The sequence below is a fragment of the Phocoena sinus genome, chromosome X (assembly GCF_008692025.1).
Source record: "Phocoena sinus isolate mPhoSin1 chromosome X, mPhoSin1.pri, whole genome shotgun sequence".
NCBI classification, from domain to species: Eukaryota; Metazoa; Chordata; class Mammalia; order Artiodactyla; family Phocoenidae; genus Phocoena; species Phocoena sinus.
This window is the reverse complement of record NC_045784.1, coordinates 86002363-86025068: the sequence shown is the minus strand read 5'-3', so window position 1 is coordinate 86025068 and position 22706 is coordinate 86002363. Positions and strand designations below refer to the sequence as shown.

The following is a 22706-nucleotide window of genomic DNA, read 5'->3' as shown; positions in this document are numbered from 1 at the left end:
GTCGGCTCTTCTGGCCCTGCAGCCCGCCGAAGTTCAGTGGTAGCCTTTCCTAGTGTCTCTTCCTCGTTACCCTTATTACAAACACGGTGGGCAGAACTTGCCCAAAGAAGAGAGGGATGGAAGGGCTGGTGAAGGGGGTCTGGTGGGGGAAGGAAGGACCTGACTGCACGTGGGCTGCAGTCAGGACGCAGCAGTACCCATCTGTCCGTCTGGTTTAGCCAGGAACCATGTCTGGGGCCAGGCCAGCTGCAAGAAGGGTGAACGGAGAGTGTAAGCAGGATCCTTTTCCGTGGGTGAACATTTGCTCCAAGGAGATTCTTGGCTCTGTGAGGATTAAACCTACTGCATAGTCTCTGCTTTGAACCTCTCTGAGCATTTCAGGCTGGTTAGCTATTCAGCCCTAGAGAGTTAGTATACCTTGCTCTCTGGCAGCTCTGGACCTTGGGTCTCTTTCTGATCAATTCCTGAGGCAGAAATAGAGCAGTTGTCACATTCTTTTTTTTTTTAACCCAAGCATTTATTTAAAACAGGAAACACTATAAAAACAAAATATAACTCACTTTGATTGGTATTACTATACTGCCTTGAAAACTATATTTCACTTGAGAAATTACTAAGTATGATGAGAGGCTCTTTACCAGGAGAGATGTCTGGTTGGCACCCTGAAATAGTAGAGTCCTATTGTAGACTATATCTGACCATTTGGAGAAATGTAGAAGGACAAGGGGTACAGGGCAAGTGGAGCACAGTCATGGTGGCAGTCACCAGGGAGAGGGCCCACACTCTCAAAAAGTCTAAATATCATGGGATAGAGATAGCTGTACTCAAATTCCTCAGCTCCCCTGCCCCTCTGCCAGCCCCCAGTGGGCCTGCAGTTTCCTTCTTCCTTCCCTGCCAGCTGGAGGGACAGGGCCCCTTTCCTGGAAGATCACCACTTTCTCCACCTGTAGTGTGGGCCTCCTCAGTGCCCCTCTCCATACTATTCTTTATTCTTTGTCTCCTGCCCCTTCGCTCATTCCTTTCTCTGGTTTTGCTTTTCAAATATACACATCTGTCTCACCTTGGAAAAAGGTCTACCACAGGTCACACATTTGGTAGTATTAACAGGTGGTCGTGAGTGGGCCTTAAGTTCACCACACTCCAGCAGGCACTGAGGTTAGGAGAGTTTTCGTGTGTGTGTTGTTTAAGTTTCCACGTAATTGTTCTTACGCTCACAGCACTCGCATGCATTATATCTCACCAGATTTACAGGTTGGACACATTAAGGCGCAGAGAAGTCAGGTGACACACTTCGAATCAGAGCCTGAGGCAGGGCAGTGACACATGTTGAACAGCTGCTGTGTTAGGCACAGACCTGAGTGCTTCCTATATATGAGCTCATTTAATTCTTACCACAACCCTGAAAGGTAGGTGTTACCAGTCATATTTTTATAGATGGTGACACTGAGATTCATAACACTTAAGTAACTTGCCCAGAGTCACAGAGCTAGTGAGAAGAAGAGCTGGGATTAGAACATGGCCCCAGAGCCCATGTTCTTAACGACGTGTCCCTTCCTGGGAGCTGGGTGGTGTGTGTTATTGTTAACATCTGAACTCCGGGCCACCTTAAATTTATTCTGTTAGAAATTTGAAATCCTCAGAATGCTTCCAAGCTATGACAGTTACTTTCTTTAGTACTTTGTAAACATACAAAATACTGTATGGGCTAAATATTACAGCACCCATGTCAGCATCCTCTAAATTATGTAGTGATCATACATACTAATTTTACAGTAATAGAGGGAGCCATGGAAGAATCTTTTTAATTCTTAAAATAAATTTATTTATTTATTTATTTTTGGTTGCATTGAGTCCATGGAAGAATCTTTGTTAATAAACCTATTCCATACGTTGGACTTGAAATGTATTTCATTATGAATTAAGGTATGACTTAACATTGGGATGAAATCCAAGGTAGAGGGCAAGGGCAAAAAGGTAATTTCATGGCAGATCAGTGAGGTGTCTGGCCAAGTCCATTCATGTGTCCTGGGTACTCAAAATAGTTAAACATCAATGATCAGGCACCATTAGGTAAATAGGCAACAACAGAGAGTCCTGTGTTGGAGGAAGAGGGGTTCCTTCCTCTTTCCAAAGTGAGGCCCTTCAGCTGTTCTAACTCTTCCAGCTTTTGACTCATAGTTACTCCCACTATTCCTTCCCCCTGCTCCCTTCCTTTAATATTGCCACCCCCATTCAGTCCCATACTGTCTTTAAACATCATGACAGTTGTAATTAACATGTATTGAGTTTTTCCCAGGCACTGGACACTGCTCAGAGCTTTACAAACATCTTGTCTATTTAATCTTCTGCTGAGTGCTTTTTTTTAACATCTTTATTGGAGTATAATTGCTTCACAATGGTGTGTTAGTTTCTGCTTTATAACAAAGTGAATCAGCTATACATATACATATATCCCCATTTCTCCTCCCTCTTTTGTCTCCCTCCCACCCTCCCTATCCCACCCCTATAGGGGGTCACAAAGCACTGAGCTGATCTCGCTGTGTGTGCTATGTGGCTGCTTCCCACTAGCTATCTGTTTTACATTTGGTAGTGTATATATGTCCGTGCCACCCTCTCACTTTTTCCCAGCTTACCCTTCCCCCTCCCCGTGTCCTCAAGTCCATTCTCTACATCTGTGCCTTTATTCCTGTCCTGCCCCTAGACTCTTCAGAACCATTTTTTTTAAGATTCCATATATATGTGTTAGCATACAGTATTTGTTTTTCTCTTTCTGACTTACTTCACTCTGTATGACAGACTCTAGGTCCATCCACCTCACTACAAATAACTCAATTTCGTTCCCTTTTATGGCTTAGTAATATTCCATTGTATGTATGTGCCACATCTTCTTTATCCATTCATCTGTCAGTGGACACTTAGGTTGCTTCCATGTCCTGGCTACTGTAAATAGAGCTGCAGTGAACATTGTGGTACATGTCTCTTTTTGAATTATGGTTCTCTCAGGGTATATGCCCAGTAGTCGGATTGCTGGGTCATATGGTAGTTCTATTTTTAGTTTTTTAAGGAACCTCCATACTGTTCTCCATAGTGGCTGTATCAATTTACATTCCCACCAGCAGTGCAAGAGGGTTCCCTTTTCTCCACACCCTCTCCAGCATTTATTGTTTCTAGATTTTTTGATGATGGCCATTCTGACTGGTGTGAGGTGATACCTCATTGTAGTTTTGATTTGCGTTTCTCTAAGGATTAGTGCTGTTGAGCATTCTTTGATGTGTTTGTTGGCAATCTGTATATCTTCTTTGGAGAAATGTCTGTTTAGGTCTTCTGCCCATTTTTGGGTTGGGTTGTTTGTTTTTTTGATATTGAGCTGCATGAGCTGCTTGTATATTTTGGAGATTAATCCTCTGTCAGTTGCTTCGTTTGCAAATATTTTCTCCCATTCTGAGGGTTGTCTTTTCATCTTGTTTATGGTTTCCTTTGCTGTGCAAAAGCTTTTAAGTTTCATTAGGTTGTATTTGTTTATTTTTGTTTTTTGTTTTTTATTTCCATTTCTCTAGGAGGTGGGTCAAAAGGGATCTTGCTGTGATTTATGTCATAGAGTGTTCTTCCTATGTTTTCCTCTAAGAGTTTTAATGTCTGGCCTTACATTTAGGTCTTTAATCCATTTTGAGTTTATTTTTGTGTATGGTGTTAGGGAGTGTTCTAATTTCATTCTTTTTCATGTAGCTGTCCAGTTTTCCCAGCACCGTGCTAAGTGTTTTTTATTATCCTTTATTTAGCTCTTGCAACCACTCTATAAGGTAGATGCTATTATTATTTGCTCCCCTGGTGTGCCAGAAAACCTCCAGGTTGGTCACAACTCTTTCTGGGCTCAGCATGTAAGGGAAACTTCACCCACATGATAGCCAAGAAGTGTCAAAGAAGACAGAAAAGTCAGAAGAAACCAAGACATTTGGACCACTAGATGATTCCTGGCAGGAAAGGTAAGGCCCTGGGTGATATCCCTTCCCCTTAACAAATCTGAATCTCTGGGCCTACTGAAATTCTGTACGCCTGACGTACAGTGTGGCATTTGCAGGGATTCAGGGGGGCACCTCAGGTAGGATACCCAGGGCAAACTTAAGACATCTAAGGAATGTTGGTGGAAATGCTTTGTGATTGCAGAAAATGTTCTCCTTGCCTTTATGTGTGTTTTTGGCAGAAAGAGAATATTAAACTGGGACCTTGTGTCTCAAAAGGTCCAGGACAGGTATACTGAAAACCAGGGACTTAGAGATGAGATGAATTAGAAATGAATAGTCCCACCGCAGCCATGCAAACACAAATATACCTCATTTTATGCAACAACTGTATTTTCTAAATCAAATTATATTTTAAAAGTGTTAGGGAGGTGAGCTATTTAAAGGAACGCAACAGTGAAGCCTTTTTGTAATATGATTAATTACCTCCTGATAAATCTGGATTTTTCTTATATTAGGTTTGCCCATCTGTTCGGCTTTGTTAAGTAGACAGCACCAAAATGGGCTCTCCTCCCAGACTCCATCTCCCCAGGGGCCTGAGAGTTAGGTCTTCTGAATGATAAGTAAAATGCCAGAGCAAATGGTGGCAGGAAGTACTTATGCGTAGTAGGTGCTCAGTACATATTTAGATAATGAATGAGGTGCCTGGATTATTTTATTCAAGGCTGGCTGATGTTGTGACGCCACTCTGGAGGCTGAGCCATGAAGAACAGCTCAAGGTAGGTACCCAGCTTAAGTCTTCACTCCTCCATTCTATCAGGTGCTAGACTTGTAGGAAGCTTGGCTGAACAGGTCTACCCAGATGCCCCAATGTGTCCTTAAACTCGATATGCTAATGACTCTGAAATTTTCACTTTAGGCCAGTTATGTCTTCCAAACTCTAGAGCCTTATATCCGAATGCCTGTTTCCTTTCTTCCTTGCTTTTTTTGGGGGTTATTCTTACAGCTCTGTGTGTGTGAGTAGCAAGTGCTCTTGCTGCTTCATATATAGCTGCACTTTCCAACACAGTAGCCACTAGCTACACTACATGTGGCTATTTAAATTTAAATACAGTCAATTCTGCTCTAATGCTTGTTTTGAAAATGAAAATTTGTTCCAACAGATTGATGTATTAGGGAACAATTTGAACAAAATGCAGATTTCATGTTTGCTTAGGAGTGATTCTGTCCATGAGAAACATGAGATGAAAGGGGATCTGTACCCGGCCAAACTGAGCTGCATAAGAATTTGTAAAATGAGCACCCACACACATCTCCCAGCTCCCTCAGATCACTGAGTGTGGTATGAGCCACACCCATTCACATCTGCTGTGAGAACTTTCTGTTCCACCCCCATAACCCTCCTTTCACCACCTCATGATAACTCATAAGTGGACAGCCACTTCCACAAGCAAGTTTCAGGTCTTTGTCAGGGTAATGAGCCATCCTTATTGTAGTGTTTATACATTGCTTAACCATTTAACATGTGCAAAACTTTTCTATGTTTATTAATTTCCTACCTTTTTTGTGTGTGTTACTGATAAATTTTTGGACTGTGTGTGCCCAACCCCATTTTCCCATGAGCCCTGAGCCCTGTGATTTGTTTTGAGTAACTTTGCATAGTATGGTTTAGGAATGCTTGTGTCACGTGATAGCAGAGCCGACTGTTAATTAAAATGAAATAAAATAAAAAATTCGTTTCCTCAGTTACATGAGTCACATTTCAAGTGCTCAGTAGCCACCTGTAGCTAGTGTAGGCTGCCATATTACATAGAACATAACACCAATTGAGAACATTTCCATTATCACAGCAAGTTCTACTGGACAGCACTAACATATAGCTGGAATGTTCAGTCTGAAAGGTCAGATGAAATGGTGAGCTTACACAAGAGCTCACTTGACCTTTTCCCAGTACCTCATTAGGTCTGTTGCTGTTCCATCATTCTGAGATCCTTATCTGCTGAGACCATGACCCAAGAATCCGTGGGACAACCTTCTCTTATCCTGTTTGTTTTCTATTCTTTGAGGTGATACTGCAGAAGTCTTTTGTTTCACTGGTTATATTCTTTTGCAGGTGAAATTTGAAGCTCAGAAGAAAATTTTACAGAGACTAGAATTTTACCTACACATGCTCAATGGCGTCAATGTGACAACAGCTGCACCCAGATCTGAGGGCCTCTGTTGTTTTCTCCATCCTATTATACCTTCTGTAAACCCCTACTTCCCTATCCTTTATCTACCAAGTCTCCTTAATAGCTAATACTATCAGCCAATACTTAACCAGGCACTTGCTGGGGACCAGGCCCTATGCTAAGTGAGTAACATGTATCATTGTCTTGTTTACTATTTACAGTTACACTGAGGGATAGACAGTGTCATTTTACAGATGAATACTTGAGGCTCAGAGAGATTAAGTGATTCGACCAAGGACACACATCTAGAAAGTGCCAGAGCTAAGGTTTACACTCAAGTTGATCTGATGCAGAGCCCACTTTCTCAACCAGTACGCTACTGCCTCCTTAGAAAGATTCCAGACTTTGGAAAACTTCTAATGAGGCCGCAGAAAGGCAGAATTTAATTTGTGGCAGAGGTTGGCAAACTATGGCCCTGAGGCCACATCTGCTCTGCTGCTTGACTTTGTAAATAAAGTTTTATTGGAACACAGCTGAGCTCACTTGTTTATGGATTGTCTATGGCTACTTTTGCACTACAGTGTCTGAGTTGAATAGTTGTGACAGGGACCGTATGGCCTGCAAAGCCTAAAATGATTTACTGTCTGGCCCTTTATTGAAAAAGTTTTCTGACTCCTGCTTTATGGCAAGATTGGAACTGCTTTCTCCTATGGAGTGTCTATGGAGTGTTTTGATCTTCTCAGTCATGGAATTTCACCTATGCCATACATTCCAAGCAAACATCATTTATTTTTTCTCATCCAGAGAACATTCTTTCGTTCTTTGTATTGTCTTCCTTGGTTTTATTTGACCTGTTGTCCCTCTCCTGTGCTTCTGCCTTCTCCAGCCTGTCATCAGTGGCTACCGAAATAAGTCCACCTTCTCTGTGAACTGAGGTCCAAATGGCAATCCAAAGACTGTGGGGTACTACCTGGGAACTTGGAGAGGTCAGTCGAAGGCTGTGACTAGTAGAAATAACCAAACAAAAACTGAGAGGAAAGGGGAGGGTGCAGAGAACAGTGTCTGTGGGAGTGGAGAGGAGTGGGAAATATGGTGGCCCTAAAGGAGAAAGTTGAATTGGAAGCCTTTGATGCAGAGCATGATCACAAGATTAATTGGAGATGTGGTATATATATACACAATGGAATATTGCTCAGCTACAAAAAAATGAAATAATGCCATTTGCAGCAATGTGGGCCTAGAGATTATCATATTAAGTGAGGTAAGCCAGACAGAGGAAAACAAATATCATATCATTTATATGTGGAATCAAAAAAAATGATACAAATGAACTTACTTGCAAACCAGAAATAGACCCACAGACATAGAAAACAAACTTACAGTTACCAAAGGGGAAAGTAGGGGAGGGATAAATTAGGAGTTTGGGATTAACATATACACACTACTATATATAAAATAGATGACCAACAAGGGCCTACTGTATAGCACAGGGAACTGTACTCAATATTTTGTAATAACCTATAAAGGAAAAGAATCTAAAAAATATATATATATGTATATGTATATATATATACATATAAAACTGAATCACTGTGCTGTACACCTGAAAATAACACAACATTGTAAATCAACTATACTTCAGTTTTTAAAAAGGCATTAAAAAATAAGATTAATTGGGGATACTTTTTGGTGAGTAGTCATTGTATTATAGTACTAGGAATCAACCTCCCCGCCCCCCAGCTTTCTTCCTCTAGAAGCCATATGCCTGAGACCTAGTAAGCACTTCATAAATATTGATGCTGGTGCTGCTGGTCTCATTATCATCATTGTTGTCAACATCGTCGTCGTCATCATTGTTATCATTTTATGTTACTTTCTGTACTGGGAGCAGTCTCCTGCTTATTAGAGACATGCCCTTTCTATTTCACATCCCCATATCCCTGAAAATTAAGAGCTTTCTGCGATAAATCTGCCTTAAAAGAACTGGTAGGGGAGGTGAGTGCTGGTGAGAGAAATCACAGTGGCATATTTCTGAGACTTAATTCCAGTATCCATTCCCAGATTCCATTCCTGAACTTACCATTTGCCCATTTTCAATAAATCCACTTGAAACACCATCATTTTATATTAGTCACACTGTTTAATATCTATATGCCTTAAACTACAGTTCATTAGGGTAGGCACTTGGCTTTCTTTTTTTCCCCTGTGTGCTGAATTAAATGAGTATATGACATCAGTGTTCTGTTATTCACTAACAGAAAAACAAAACCCATTACATTTTACTTCCCTCTTAAAATCTGAACAGAAAGCAGACATTATCATATTGCACATTTGTGGCATGAGAGAAAATATTGCGGACTAGCTCCATTAAGAATAAGCTTTTTAATGGCCAGACCAGGAAACAGGTTTTCTCTGAAAAATGGCCTTGAGCATGAATTAGGTACTTTGCTTCTTCATATTTGCATATGCCTCTTTGGGTTAGGGAATTTGAGTTGCTAGACATTTTATTCTAAATAATCTTTTAGGAAGAAAACCATGTAAATCAAATTCTTTTTCTTTCCATAGACAGGAACATGGTCTGTGTCTAACCATCTGAAAAACATCCCCAAGAAACACAGTCAAGTGGCACAGGTAATAAGGAACAAAGGCTGGTTGAAGATGACCCCAGGCATTGCAGTCTATAACGGCAGCATGCCTGATACTTTAATCTTAGAGCTCTTCTAGTGCTATAGGGGAGGAGGGGTTCTGTTCTGAAAGTGTAATTCTTAACGGTGGAGAGAACATTGCTAGTGTTTCATTTCAGAGAGGGTGGAGAGGAGGAGAGAGAACTGCATCCATTATTGCAAATGTCAAGCATCCAAGGAATTTAATACAAGGGAAATTTAGGACAGAGAGATACTGATGAGGGCAGGATAGCAAGTGGCAGGTGTCTGTATTTGGAAGGCTAGTGTTTTCAGCAGAACAAGGTTGAAGCATATCATGAGAGATGTGGGAGTGGGCGTAAGGCATCTACATCATTAGATTGGCCTCTGAGACATTTTAGTATCCCTCTATTTCATGTACCCACTATTTATTGAGTACCTACTATGTGTCAGGCACTGGACTAGGTGCTGGGGATCCAGTGGTGATTCAAACAAACATGGTGCCTGCCCTCCTGGAACTTAAAAAGGAAAAAGAAACAGGGCTTCCAACTGACATACTTGTTACCTGTTTATACTTACAGCACCCATCCTCCTAATGATTCAGCTTTCTGACACTTAGGGTGGTGCCTTCTCATAAGACACATCTTGACCTCAAAGATTTCCTGGCTAGAACACAGCTCCCATCATAGGATCATTCTCTGGAAATCTTCCTGCATGACCCTTGTCAGCTTCTTCTCCCATTGTCTTCAGTGACTATTCCAAACTCTTACCTCTCCTCGAATTTCCTATCCCATCACATTTACCCTTGCTCTTGACAGATGGCTGTGCCTGGTTCTTCACTGGAAAATTAAGACCAACAGATGAGGATTCTCTTAGCTGCTTCCCCTACCATCTACCAATTTTGCTGAAATCTTACCCCTCCTTTCCTTCCTATCTCAGTGAAATGCTGTTAGTCTTCTACCTGTCCAAGGCTATTCTTCTTCCTTGAAACACCATCTTAGACTCATCTCCTCTCTCCCCAGGTCCCTTATTCCTTTGTTACATTCCCTCTTTCTCCCGTTTCTTTACCTACTTTTCTCCACCTCTACCGGCTCTTTTCTTTCATAAACATATTCAATTAAAAAAATCTGATGGTTCTTGCCTCTGCCCCCAACAATTCCTAGAAATTAATCTTGCCAAATTCATCAGTGAGCTCCGTTTTGCCAAATTAAATGGAAACTTTCTGCCCCTAACTTACTCACCTTTTCTCTGCCTTTAGTACCACTTATTATTCTTATTTTCCTCCTTGGGAACACTGTCTTTGTTTGGTTTCTGTGATACCGTTCTCTGATGGTTTTCCTCCTATTTCACTGGCCACTTCTTAGTCGTTCTCATGGGATCTTTTTCTCCCTTTCTTTCCCACGATAAGTGTTGGTGTCCTCCAGGACTCTGTCCTTGGCCTTCTTTTTGAATATATTCATGGGAGATTGCACACCACTATAGCTGATGATTGGAATGACCACCTGTAAATTGACAACTCCTAAACTTATATTTGCATACCAGCTCCATCTTGAGCTTCAGGAGGTGGGGTTCCAAAGGCTACCGAACATCCTCACCTAGTTTTCCTGTAGAGCTCTTCAAATCAGCATTGGCCCAGATCCAGATTTCTCAACCTTCGCACTATTAACATTTTGGGTTGGATGGTTATTTATTGTGTGGGCCTCTTAGGTGCACTGGAGGATGTTTAGCAGCATCCGTGGCCTCTGCCCCTAGAGGCCATGAGTTGTGACAACCAAAAATGCCTCCAGATATCTTTTGTGGGGCACAATCGCCTCCGGTTGAGAACCATTGCCCTAAACTAAATTTACCCTCTTCCCTTTCCAAATGTGCCCTTTTTTCTCACGTTAGTAAATGGTAACAATGTGTACTAGAAACATATGTCCTCTTAGACTCCTCTGTCTTAATTCTACCACTTCCTCCTCGGCCACATATAATAAATCTCCACGTCCTTTCAGTTTTCCTTTCTTTTTTTTGTTTTCTGATTTATTTCGTTCAGTTTTCCTTTCTAAAAATACTTTGACTCTACCCTCTTCTTTCTATTTCCACCACCATCATCACCACTCCAGTCCAAGCAACTGGTCTCTAGCATCTGTATTGTTATGACTGTAGATATTCACTCCTGAGCCAAGTAGATGTACTAAGATTTTGTTTCCTTTATTGTACTGTTTTTTTCTTTCATTTTATGTTGTGGAAAATTACAAACGTGTAAAAGTATAGAATGGTATAACACACCCCATGTACCCATTACCCAGCTTCAGTAACTATCAACACATGGCCCATCTTGCTTTCACTATACTCTCACCCACTTTCCACCAGCCCCTTTGGATTTGTTTGAGGCAAATTCCAGACATTATATCATATAAGATATAAATACCACAGCATGAGTTTTAACAGAAAGGACTTAATTTTTTAACATAGTTTCATACCATTGTCACACCTGCAAATAAACATTTATCCCATAATATCATCAACTACCTAGTAAATGTTCAGATTTGGCACTGTTTTATCTCATAAAAAGCTTAATTGATATAGTTGGCTTGTTCAAATCAGGATTCAAACAAGGTATATACATTGCATTTGATTAACATGTCTCTTTAGCCTCTTAATTTGTAAGTACCTCTCCCTATTAATTTTTTTGTCCCTGCAATTTACTTTTTGAAGAAACTGGTTTGTTTTCCTCTGGAGATTCTCCCATTCTGGATTTTGCTGATTGAATCCCCTTGATATCACTGAATGTTCTTCCTCTATCCCCTGTATTTCCTCTAAGCTGGTAGATCTAGAGTGTTGATCAGATTCAGGTTTGATTTTTGGCAAGAATGTTTTTATATGTAGATATCTAATGGGCTCTCTTTCTTGGTGATGTTAACATTGAACAGCGGATTTAGGTGTCATCAGTCTGATTCACTCATTGAAAAGTTCCCTGTCAGTTTTTCGCTTAATGGTTTAGCTGTCATTAGTGATCAGTGCCTAGATCTCTTATTTCGGGGGGGGGGGGGGTTGCAGTGCAGTTCTGTTCTAAATCTATTATTTATTAGCTGGAATTCTTCTAGAAATAACTTTTCCCTATCAACCCTTTGGTTACTCTAAGGTACTCTTACAGGAAAGGCAGGATAAATCCTTGGTTCTTTCACCTTCCTCAAAAGATGATCAGTTAATGTGTTTGTTTTGGTATCATTAGGAACTCATAGATTTTTAACATACTTGATATGTTTCAATCTACTGCAGATACTAGGGGTTTTTTGGTACTCCAATTACTCCATTTTTGGCCAATTGGAACCTCTTTAAATTGGCTGTGAGACCTAGATGGCTGTGATAGTTCTGGAATGATAAGATATTTCTAGCACATCTAGTCCATTTTATGCTTGGGAGCTGGAATCAGCCGTTTCTTTTTTTTTTTTTTTTTTTTTTTTTTTTTTTTTTGCGGTACGTGGGCCTCTCACTGTTGTGGCCTCTCCCATTGTGGAGCAAGGCTCCGGACGTGCAGGCTCAGTGGCCATGGCCCACGGGTCCAGCCGCTCTGCTGCATGTGGGATCTTCCAGGACTGGGGCACGAACCCGCGTCCCCTGCATCGGCAGGCGGACTCTCAACCACTGCGCCACCAGGGAAGCCCTCAGCTGTTTCTTTAAGGAATCCTTGTCTCTGTTAGTGGGAAATGGCAGGGTGCTAGGTGCGTGCTTATTTATACTGAGTTGGTCATATTTCAATGCCTTTTTAGTGGACAGAGCTAGGAAATATTTTTTAAAAGAAAATATATCATGAGTTCACAGTAATATGTCCAAATCAAATTAAAAATTATAGAGTTTTTACTTAAATCCTTTGATTTTATGTTTTTATCTCTTGTCTCTTACAATTAAAACTTTAGTCCTGACAATATTAGAATACTTACAGATGACCCTTGAACAAGGCCATGGTTAAGGGCGCCAACCCCTGTGCAGTCGAAAATCCACTTCGTATCTGTGGTTCCACATCTGTGGATTCAATCAGCCATGCATTGTGTAGTACTGTAGTACACGTTTAGTGAAAAAATCTTCATATAAGTGGACCTGTGCAGTTCAAACCCATGTTGTTCAAGGGTCAGCTGTACTTATTTATTCTATCCTACTCTTTACATATAATTTCAGAACAACAATACTAGTATTATTACTAACAAATGATTACTGAAAAGAGCTCAAGATTTCTGTCCAGTTCTTTTTGTCCAATTATTGTGGCTCTGAAGGAATTCATCTCTGCAGTTACACCACCAACTTGACATGATACATGGATTCTTTTTTTTTTCTTCATTCTTCTTGCTTTCAAATTTTAGGGATTGATTTTTTTCTTTTTCCTTTTGATTAAATTTTTGTTTTATAATTTTGTAAGATATTTACATGGTTTCAAAGTCATATCTACAAAATAAAGGTGTATTTTCTTTTTGTTTTGTTTTTTGGCTGCACCGCATGCAGGATCTTAGTTCCCTGACCAGAGATTGAACTCGCCCCCCCTGCAGTGGAAGTGCAGAGTCTTAACCACTGGACCTCCAGGGAAGTCCCATAAAGGTGTATTTAAAGAGGTCTAGCTTTCACGTCTGTCCCCTCTGCCCAGTTCCCTTCCTCCTTCTATGGGTAACATTTTTATTCACTTTTATTTATTTTAAAAAATGGAAACATATTTGTATCTCCCCTTTTCTTAGCTAAAAGGTAGCTTAATATGAAAACAGTTCTGTACCTTTTTTCCACATAATAATATGCTTCGTGTTTTTAATATTTACAATTGTTATATCTTCTTCTTGGATTGATCCTTTGATCATTTTTTAACATCTTTATTGGAGTATAATTGCTTTACAATGGTGTGTTAGTTTCTGCTGTATGCTTCGTTTAAAAAAAAATAACTGCTTAGTCCTATGTAATATGATGGATTTTACAACTTTTAGTTTTCATTGGCTTGAATAATTACCTCATTTTCTCATTGGCTTAGTTTTCTCTGAACCTATTGCTAATTTTCTGAGTGCTCTAAGAGCTCTGTCAAACATTCATCAGTATTCTCCATATGGTCAAAAACTTGAGTTTAGTATTTTCCCTGAAGACCGTTTTTCTGGAGTCTCCATCCTAGGCTCCTGAGGCCTTTTGCCTAGCTGTTATCTTGGGACTCCTTTTGCTGTTCTTCTGTCTTTACCCCTGTTTCTCAGATCCCCTGTCTTCCTTTTTCTGGTTTACATCCTCATTTAGCTGGAATACAACCTCCATTAGCTTCCTGAGGAAGGGTGCCTAGGAGTAAACTTTGAGTCTTTGCATGTCTATAAATGTCTTAGTTCTTTCCTGACATATGACTGAGAGTATTTCTAGATTTCAAATACTAGGTTTGAATCATTTGCCTTTATAAATTTGAAGACATGGTCTCATTGTCATCTGGCCACTAATATTGTGTAAGTCTGGATGCTACTTTAAGTCCTATTCCTTTGTAGATAATCTCTCCCCTCTTTATTTCTCTAGAAGCTTTTAGGGAATCTCTGTCCGTGAAACTTCATGACCATGTGGCCCTTCTTTCATTCATTGTGATGGGCACTTTCTAGTCCTTGTCAAGCTGGAAACTAATACTTTCAGACATGGGAAATTTTCCTGTATTATTATTTTTTTAATTTATTTTTTATTTTTGTATTTTTGGCCATGCCACGTGGCTTGTGGGATCTTAGTTCCCCAACCAGGGCCTGAACCCGGGCCCCTGCAGTGAAAGTGCCAAGTCCTTACCACTGGACCACCAGGGAATTCCCTATTTTTATTTTTTTTTATTGAAGTATAGTTGATTTACAATGTTGTGTTAGTTTCAAGTGTATGGCAAACTGAGTCAGTTATATATATATATATTCTTTATCAGATTCTTTTCCATAATAGGTTATTATAAGGTGTTGAATATACTTCCCAGTGCCATACAGTAGATCCTTGTTGTTTCTCTATTTTATATATAGTAGTGTGTATATGTTAATCCCCATATCCTAATTTATCCCTCCCCTGCTCCTTCCCCTTTGGTAACCATAAGTTTGTTTCTATATCTGTGAGTCTGTTTCTGTTTTATTTTATGTATGTATGTATGTATGTATGTATGGCTGGCTGTGTTGGGTCTTCATTGCTGTGCGTGGGCTTTCTCTAGTTGCGGTGAGTGGGGGCTACTCTTTGTTGTGGTGCGCGGGCCTCTCGTTGTGGCTTCTCTTGTTGCAGAGCATGGGCTCTAGGCACGCAGGCTTCAGTAGTTGTGGCACATGGGCTCAGTAGTTGTGATTTGTGGGCTCTAGAGCTCAGGCTCAGTAGTTGTGGTGCACGGGCTTAGTTGCTCTGCAACACGTGGGATCTTCCTGGGCCAGGGCGAACCCATGTCCCTTGTATTGGCAGGCAGATTCTTAACCACTGCGCCACCAGGGAAGCCCTCTGTTTGGTAAATAAGTTCATTTGTATCATTGTTTTAGATTCCACAAATAAGTGATATCATACGATATTTATGTTTCTCTGTCTGACTTACTTCACTTAGTATGATAATCTCTAGGCCCATCTATGGGTTACTGCAAATGGCATTATTTCATTATTTTTATGGCTGAGTAATATCTCATTGTATATATGTACCACATCTTCTTTATCCGTTCCTCTGTCGACGGACATTTAGGTTGTTTCCATGTCTTGGCTATTGTAAATAATGCTGCTATGAATATTGCGGTGCATGTATCTTTTCAAATTAGAGTTTTCTCCAGATATCTTCCCAGGAGTGGGATTGCTGGATCATATGGCAACTCTATTTTTAGTCTTTTAAGGAAGCTCCATACTGTCCTCCATAGTGGCTGCACCAATTTACATTCCCACTGACACTGTAGGAGGGTTCCCTTTTCTCCACACCCTCTGCACCATTTATTTGTAGACTTTTTTTTTAATTGGAGTATAGTTGCTTTACAAAGTTGTATTAGTTTCTGCTGTACAGCAAAGTGATTCAGTTATACATATATATATATCCACTCTTTTTTAGATTTCCTTCCCATTTAGGTCACCACAGAGCATTGAGTAAAGTTCCCTGTGCTATACAGTACATTCTCATTAGTTATCTATTTTATATATAGTATTTGTAGACTTTTTGATGATAGCCATTCTGACTGGTGTGATATATTATTTCTTTAAGTACTTCCTCTCATTTTCTTTGTTCTCTCTATACCTCCTATTATTTGGATTTTGGACTCATGAATTGATTCTGTAATCTGCTACTCATTCCTCTTCTATTTTCCATCTCTTTTCCCTTTTGTTCTTCTTTTTGTGAAATTTTCTTGAAATAAATGCCAACATTTTTATTGACTTTTTTTCTACCACCTTTTAATTTTCAAAAGCTTTTGCTTGTTCTCTGTTCCTTTTGTATAGCATCTTCTTTTTTTAAAATAATGTAATATATATACACACACACATATATATTTTTTTTTAATCTTGCTTTTGCCGTTATTTTCCGGTTTTTTTTTTTTTTTTTTTTGCGGTACGTGGGCCTCTCACTGTTGCGGCCTCTCCCGTTGCGGAGCACAGGCTCCGGACGTGCAGGCTCAGCGGCCATGGTTCACGGGCCCAGCCGCTCTGCGGCATGTGGGATCTTCCCGGACCAGGGCACAAACTCGTGTCCCCTGCATCGGCAGGCAGACTCTCAACCACTGCGCCACCAGGGAAGCCCTTTTTCCTGTTTTTTGAATTGTCTGCTTCCTTCAGGGATTTTTTCCCCCTGTTTGTTTTGGGTATTGTCTTTTGCAATGAAGGCTTTAATCAAATAGCTGGTGGTAGTTGCCTGACTGTTCATGTTTAAGCATGAGGCTTTAAATTGATTGGCAATTCAGCTTGAGTGGGTTTGTTGATTCTTGGCTTCGCTGCTGGTGCTTGTGGGTGGGGGCCCATCTCTCTCTCTTGGGAGATCATTACTCTGGGACTATTCAGTTTCTTGAGAGAATTTACATTGAATCTTCCTGTTTCCACCCCTGTGCCACAACTCCGCCTGGTATTTCCTGGTATTTGTGTGTTCATTTTTTCCTAAGGGAAAAAACATCCCCAACCTCCTGCTACAGAAGGATAGAGGTTTTTGGTAGGATGAGGTTGTTTACCAGTTTTATGTCCAGACTTTCAACCAAACCCTGTTTTAAGCCCTGTACCTTATCCCATCTCTATCTCCTTGCACTTCAAATTTGAGCCTTTCCAGGCTTGTGTGGAGCAGGTAAGATTTACCTCTCATCAGATCCCCCTTTGTAGGCAATCCAGATGTAGCTTCCTTCATCTTGCTAAGTCAGTTGACATTCCAGTCTTTTATCTGGTTTGCTCTTGTTGTCTTCTCTCCCATTATCTCTGTTCTTTCTTTCATTTATTCATTCAACAAGTACAATTGAGTACCTACAAATGCCAGGCACTATTCTAGGTGCTTAGGATACAATAATGAAGAAAATATCCCTTCCCTTGTGGAACTTATATTTTAGTGGGGGGAGACAGATTTTTAAAAAAACATAATAAAGTAAATTATATAATATGTTAGAAGGTGATAAGTGCAGTGCTGGTCTGAATGTTTCTGTCCCTCCAAATTTCATATGTTGAAATCCTCACCCCCAAGGTAATAGTATTAAGAGGTTGGGGCCTTTGGGCGGTGCTTAGGTCATGAGAGTGGAGCCCTCATGATTAGGATTAGTGCCCTTATAAAAGAGGACCCAGAGAACTAGCTTGTCCATTCTTTTCATTTATTTGTTTAAAAAATTTTTTTTGGCTGTGTTGGGTCATCGTTGCTGTGCACGGGCTTTCTGTAGTTGTGGTGAGCGGGGGCCACTCTTCGTTGTGCGTGGACTTCTCATTGTGGTGGCTTCTCTTGTTGCAGAGCACGGGTTCTAGGCACGCAGGCTTCAGTAGTTGTGGCATGTGGGCTCAGTAGTTGTGGCTCATGGTCTCTTGAGCGCAGGCTCAGTAGTTGTGGCGCACGGGCTTAGTTGCTCCGTGGCATGTGGGATCTTCCCGGACCAGGGCTCAAACCCGTGTCCCCTGCATTGGCAGGCAGATTCTTAACCACTGTGCCACCAGGGAAGCCCCTAGCTTGTCCATTCTGCCATGTGAGGTTCCAGTGAAAAGACAGAAGCCGTCATTGAGGAAGCTGTCACCAGACACTGAATCTGCCGGAACCTTGATTTTGGATTTCCCAGTCTCCGGAACTGAGGAATTTTTGTTGTTTATAAGTCATCCAGTTTATGGTACTTTTGTTTTAGCAGTCCAAACAGACTAAGACAAATGCCATGGGGAAAATACAGCAGGATAAGGAGGATGAGAAATCATAAGTTTGGGGGAAATGCGGGTTGTAATTTTAAATGGGATCAACGTAGGCTTCATTGAGAAGGTGATATTTGAATAAAGCAGTAGTTTTCAACTGGAATTAGTTTTGCCCTACAGGGGACATTTAGCAATGTTGGAGACATTTTTGGTTGTCACCACTGGGGGGTGGTTGGACGGTGCTACTGGTATCTGTCTAGTGAGTAGAGGCCAAGGATGCTGTTAAACCTCCTGCAGTGCACAGGACAGCCCCCCACAACACAGAATTGACAATAGTGCCAAGGTTGAGAAACTTTGGAATTAAGACTTAAAGGAAATGAGGGTGTCAACCATGTGGAGGTCTGAGGGAAGAGCATTCTAGCCAAAGAGAACAGCCATGGTAAAGGCCCTAAGGTAGGAGTATGGCATGCTTTCTGGAGGAACTGAAGGTAGACTCAGAAGAGTAATAGGAGAAGAGGTAAGGTAGCTAATGGGGACCAGATAGTGTAGTGCCTTAGAGGTCATTGTTGGGACTTTGGCTTTTATTCTGAGCTGTTGGAGGTTTTGATTGGGGGGCGGGCATCTCATGATATGATTTAGGTTTTAAACAGGATCACTCTGGCTATTATATTGTGTATGGATTGTTGTAGGGAAAGGTAGAAGCACGGAGAGACTAGTTAGGAGGCTCATGTGGTAATCCAGATGTGAGATGATATAGCCCAGTGGGAGCAGCAATGGAGGTGGATATATCTTGAAGACAGAACTGCAGGATTTCTTGATTGATTGAGTGAAAGGTATAAGAGAAAGAGAGGAGTGAAAAATGGCTCTAGGTGTTTGGGAGGAGAAAGTGGAACAGTGGAGTTACTTTCTACGGAAATGGAAAAAGCTGTGGCAGAGCAGATTTGAGCAGGGGGAGGTTAGCAGCTCAATTTTGGACATGTTGCATTGAGATACCTATTAGGCATCTGAGTGGATATGTTAAATAGGTAGTTGGATCTGTTAGGATGAGGTTCAAGAATTAGAAATCTTGGAGTTGTTAACATGTAGATGTTATTTAAAATCATGAGACTGGAAGAGATGACCAAGGGAGTGAGAGTAGATAGAAAGAGAACAGGAACATGGACTGAGCCCAGGGGCATTCCCATTTTAAGAGGTCTGGGAGGAGAAGAGGAACCAGTAAAGGTGACTGAGAAGGGGCAGCCAGTGAGGTCAGAGGAAACCAGGAGAGTGTGGGATCCTGAAAGCCTAGTGAAGACAGTGAACTGAGGAGGAGGGGCTCATCAGCTGTGCCAGTGCTGCTGGTAGGTCAAGTAAGATGAGTGTGAATTGACCTTTGAACTGCATGACACGGAGGTCATTGGTGACCATAATGGGAGCTGTTTAGGTGGAGTGGTGGGGACCTGATTTCAGTGGGTGAGGAGAAGGAGAGGAATGGGAGGCAGTGAATATAGACACTTCTTTTGAGGAGCTTTGCTACAAAGAGGAGCGGAGAAATGGAACAGTGGCTGGAGGGGAAAGTGGGTTCGAGAAGGTTACTTTTCTTTTTAAAGGTGGGAGAGTTAGAAGAACATGCTTGTGTATTGATGGGAATGATCCAGTAGTGAGGGAGGAAAATGATGCAAGAGAGAGAGAAGGGAGAATTGGTGGATCAATGAGTTTAAATACGTTTATGTCTTTTTTATTCCTTTATTTCATTTTAGTGGGATTTTTAAGAGGAATAGCCTGTTATTTTAACCAGAAGGCCCTTTCACTCTTTTTAAAAATTTTATTTTATTGAGGTATAATTGACATGCAACATTGTGTAAGTTTAGGGTGTACAGTGTGTTGATTTGATACATTGATACAGTTGACCCTTGAACAACATGGGGGTTGGGGCGCTGACCCTCTGCACAGTTGAAAATGCACCTATAACTCTGTAGTTGGCCCTCCATATCCTTGGTTTTCCCGTATCTGCAGTTCCATGTCTCGAGTTCAACCAACCCCAGATTCAACCAACCCCAGATTGTGTAGTAATGTAGTACGTATTTGTTGAAAAAAATCCACATGTAAGTGGACCCACACAGTTCAAACCCATGTTGTTCAAGGGTCAACTGTATATTGCAATATGATGCTTAGGCATTCCCATGTAAGAATAGGAGTTTCAGGCTCTGTTTTATAAATGAAGAAACCAAAGCCTTGGCTCATACAATGGAGAAGCTGTATTTCATATTTACTTACCCATTATCTTCCAGGTCAGACTCAGTTTTTCAGTTCCCATCCTTCTAGGACCTCAAAGACATTTGAATCTTCTTCCAGAAAACATTCCTTTCCAACCAGCAAGTAAACAACAGTTGAAACAGTCTTCCTTTAAATCACCAACTTCAAAATTTGGAAAAATTTGTTCAGTATAAGTATAGTTAAGCATCTTATGTTGCATTTATATGAAATTATAGCAGAAGTGGTCAAGTGCACCCTTAATTGATTTTTACCCTCTCAAGTGGCACTGTTTTTTGGTGTAACTCTCCTTTCCATGCACTATTTTGGGTTTTTGTGAAAATACAGTGGATCCAGAACCCATGCATTATGAAAACAAGAGGACCTAGTAAATCAGATAGTGTGTCCTGTTGTGGCAGCAACTGGCTTGTGTTTGAAGTTTGGCTTTAAGGATTTTTGATATCTCAACACTGAATCAGGATTGCTTTTGACCTGTATTTACCAGGGGAAGATGAAGGATCCAACTAAGCTGGTTGGCACCTGGTTATATGAAGAAATACAGAAACAATGGGCTTACATCAGGAAGTTATAAGTAAGAATGGAATTATAGCAGCTTAGTAGTATATTAAGAATTGCTGCCAGGAGGAATTCACAGAAATGGATGATTATTGTATTCCACACTGTGTACACAACAAGCTGAAATTCTTCATACAGATACCTTTGCTGTTCTTTCATACCTTCTTTCAATAATAATTATTGAGCACTGGTTATGTGCTAGACTCAGGATACAACTCTGAGCCTTCATGGAGCATACTTTTTGGGCTATCATGGATAGGATCCCTCAGTAAGGTTGCAGGGCAGTGATCATGTTTCTTATATCACTGCATTAGTTTGCTAGGACTGCCATAACAAAATCCCACAGACTGGGTGGCTTAAACAACATAAACTTATTTTCTCACAGTCCCAGAGGCTGGAAGTCCAAGATCAGGGTGTCAGCAGGTTTGGTTTCTTCGGAGACCTCTCTCCTTGGCTTGCAGATGGCTGCCTTTCTGCTGTGTCCTCATGTGGGCTTTCCTCTGTGCACGTGCGCATCCCTGATGTTTCTGTGTATCCAAATTTCCTCTTCTTATAAGGACAACAGTCAGATTGGATTAGAGCCCACCTTAACTGCCTCATTTTAACTAATCACCTATTTAAAGGCCCTATTTCCAAACACAGTCACATTTTGAGGTACTGGGGGTTAGGACTTCAATGTATGAATCCTAGGGGGACACAGTTCAGCCCATAACACTCTCCTCTGGACCCCCAAAATTCATGTTCTTCTCACATGCAAAATACATTCACCCCCATTCCAACAGCCCAAAATTCTTAACACATTCCAGCATCAACTCTAAGTCCTAAATCTCATCTAAATGAAGTGTGGATGAGAGGTATCAGTCAAGGTATAATTCATCCTAAGACAGAATTAGCTATGAACCAGTGAAGTTGGACAAATTATCTGCTTCCCAAATACAATCGTAGGACAGGCATAGGATAGACATTTCCATTCCAAAAGGAACAAATCAGAAAGAAGAAAGGGGTCTTGGGTCCCAAGCAAATCTGAAACCTAGCAGGGCAAATTCCACTAAATTTTAAGGCTTGAGAATAATCCTCTATGGGTTGATACTATCCTCTAGGCCCACTGGTGTGGTGGGCCCACTGGGGTGGCAGCGTGGCCAACTGAAACCACAGCATTCGGACCCACCCTAATGGCCTAATTTTAACTTAAACACATCTTTAAAGACCTCGTCTCCAAATCTGGTCACATTCTGAGGTACTAAGCGTTCAACATACGAATTTGGGTGTGGGGGGATACACTTCAGCCCATAACAGTCGCTCAGCATGAATAATGAGCTGTCAAACTTTGTTAGTTTTGCCTGTGTAATAGTACTGTTTTCTTCCTAGTACTACAAAGTATTCCTTCGGCAGTCCCCATTGGAGCCCTGCCTTCTGTTTCGTGAAGGTGGGTACTGGCGTGAGCTCATAGCCCACACCAATAGCCAAGGCACACAATGGCCATCATCACTTTCCATCCCCAGGAATTAAGGCAGGTGAGACTCAAAGGATGGTAAGGAACAGCTTCTATAGCAGCCCTTACTATCAATATGCTGCAGTTGGTATTTGGAGGTTTCAGGGAAGATAGCAGAAACAATGCATCCATAGAATGTATGGGTTGGAAAGAAGAGTTGGGGATGATGATGAGGAGATGGCAAGGATCCTGTTAACCATGCTGCTGGCATAATGAAACCAAAGAGACTGAGGCTAGGTTACCAAGTTAATTATCATGTGAGGACTCCTGAGGATTTTCACAAGAACTTTGCCCATAGAACTTATTAGGTGTTCTACTAATTCCAGAAGCCAATTTAATAGAGACTAGAATATGGTCAGAATTTCATAAT

At 41.0% G+C, this 22706-nt stretch overlaps 1 protein-coding gene across 1 annotated transcript in view; it reads left to right on the top strand.

Annotated features, from left to right (window-relative positions):
• The first annotated feature begins 227 nt into the window (after positions 1-227).
• The window catches only part of TRMT2B (tRNA methyltransferase 2 homolog B), an 86341-nt gene continuing 63862 nt past the window's right edge, over positions 228-22706 (top strand). Inside the window, 9 exon segments of the mRNA XM_032618940.1 lie at positions 228-289; positions 3838-3950; positions 3953-3983; positions 4684-4738; positions 7017-7116; positions 8696-8711; positions 8713-8761; positions 22213-22309; positions 22312-22358. Coding sequence (XP_032474831.1) covers positions 228-289; positions 3838-3950; positions 3953-3983; positions 4684-4738; positions 7017-7116; positions 8696-8711; positions 8713-8761; positions 22213-22309; positions 22312-22358 — 570 coding nt within the window.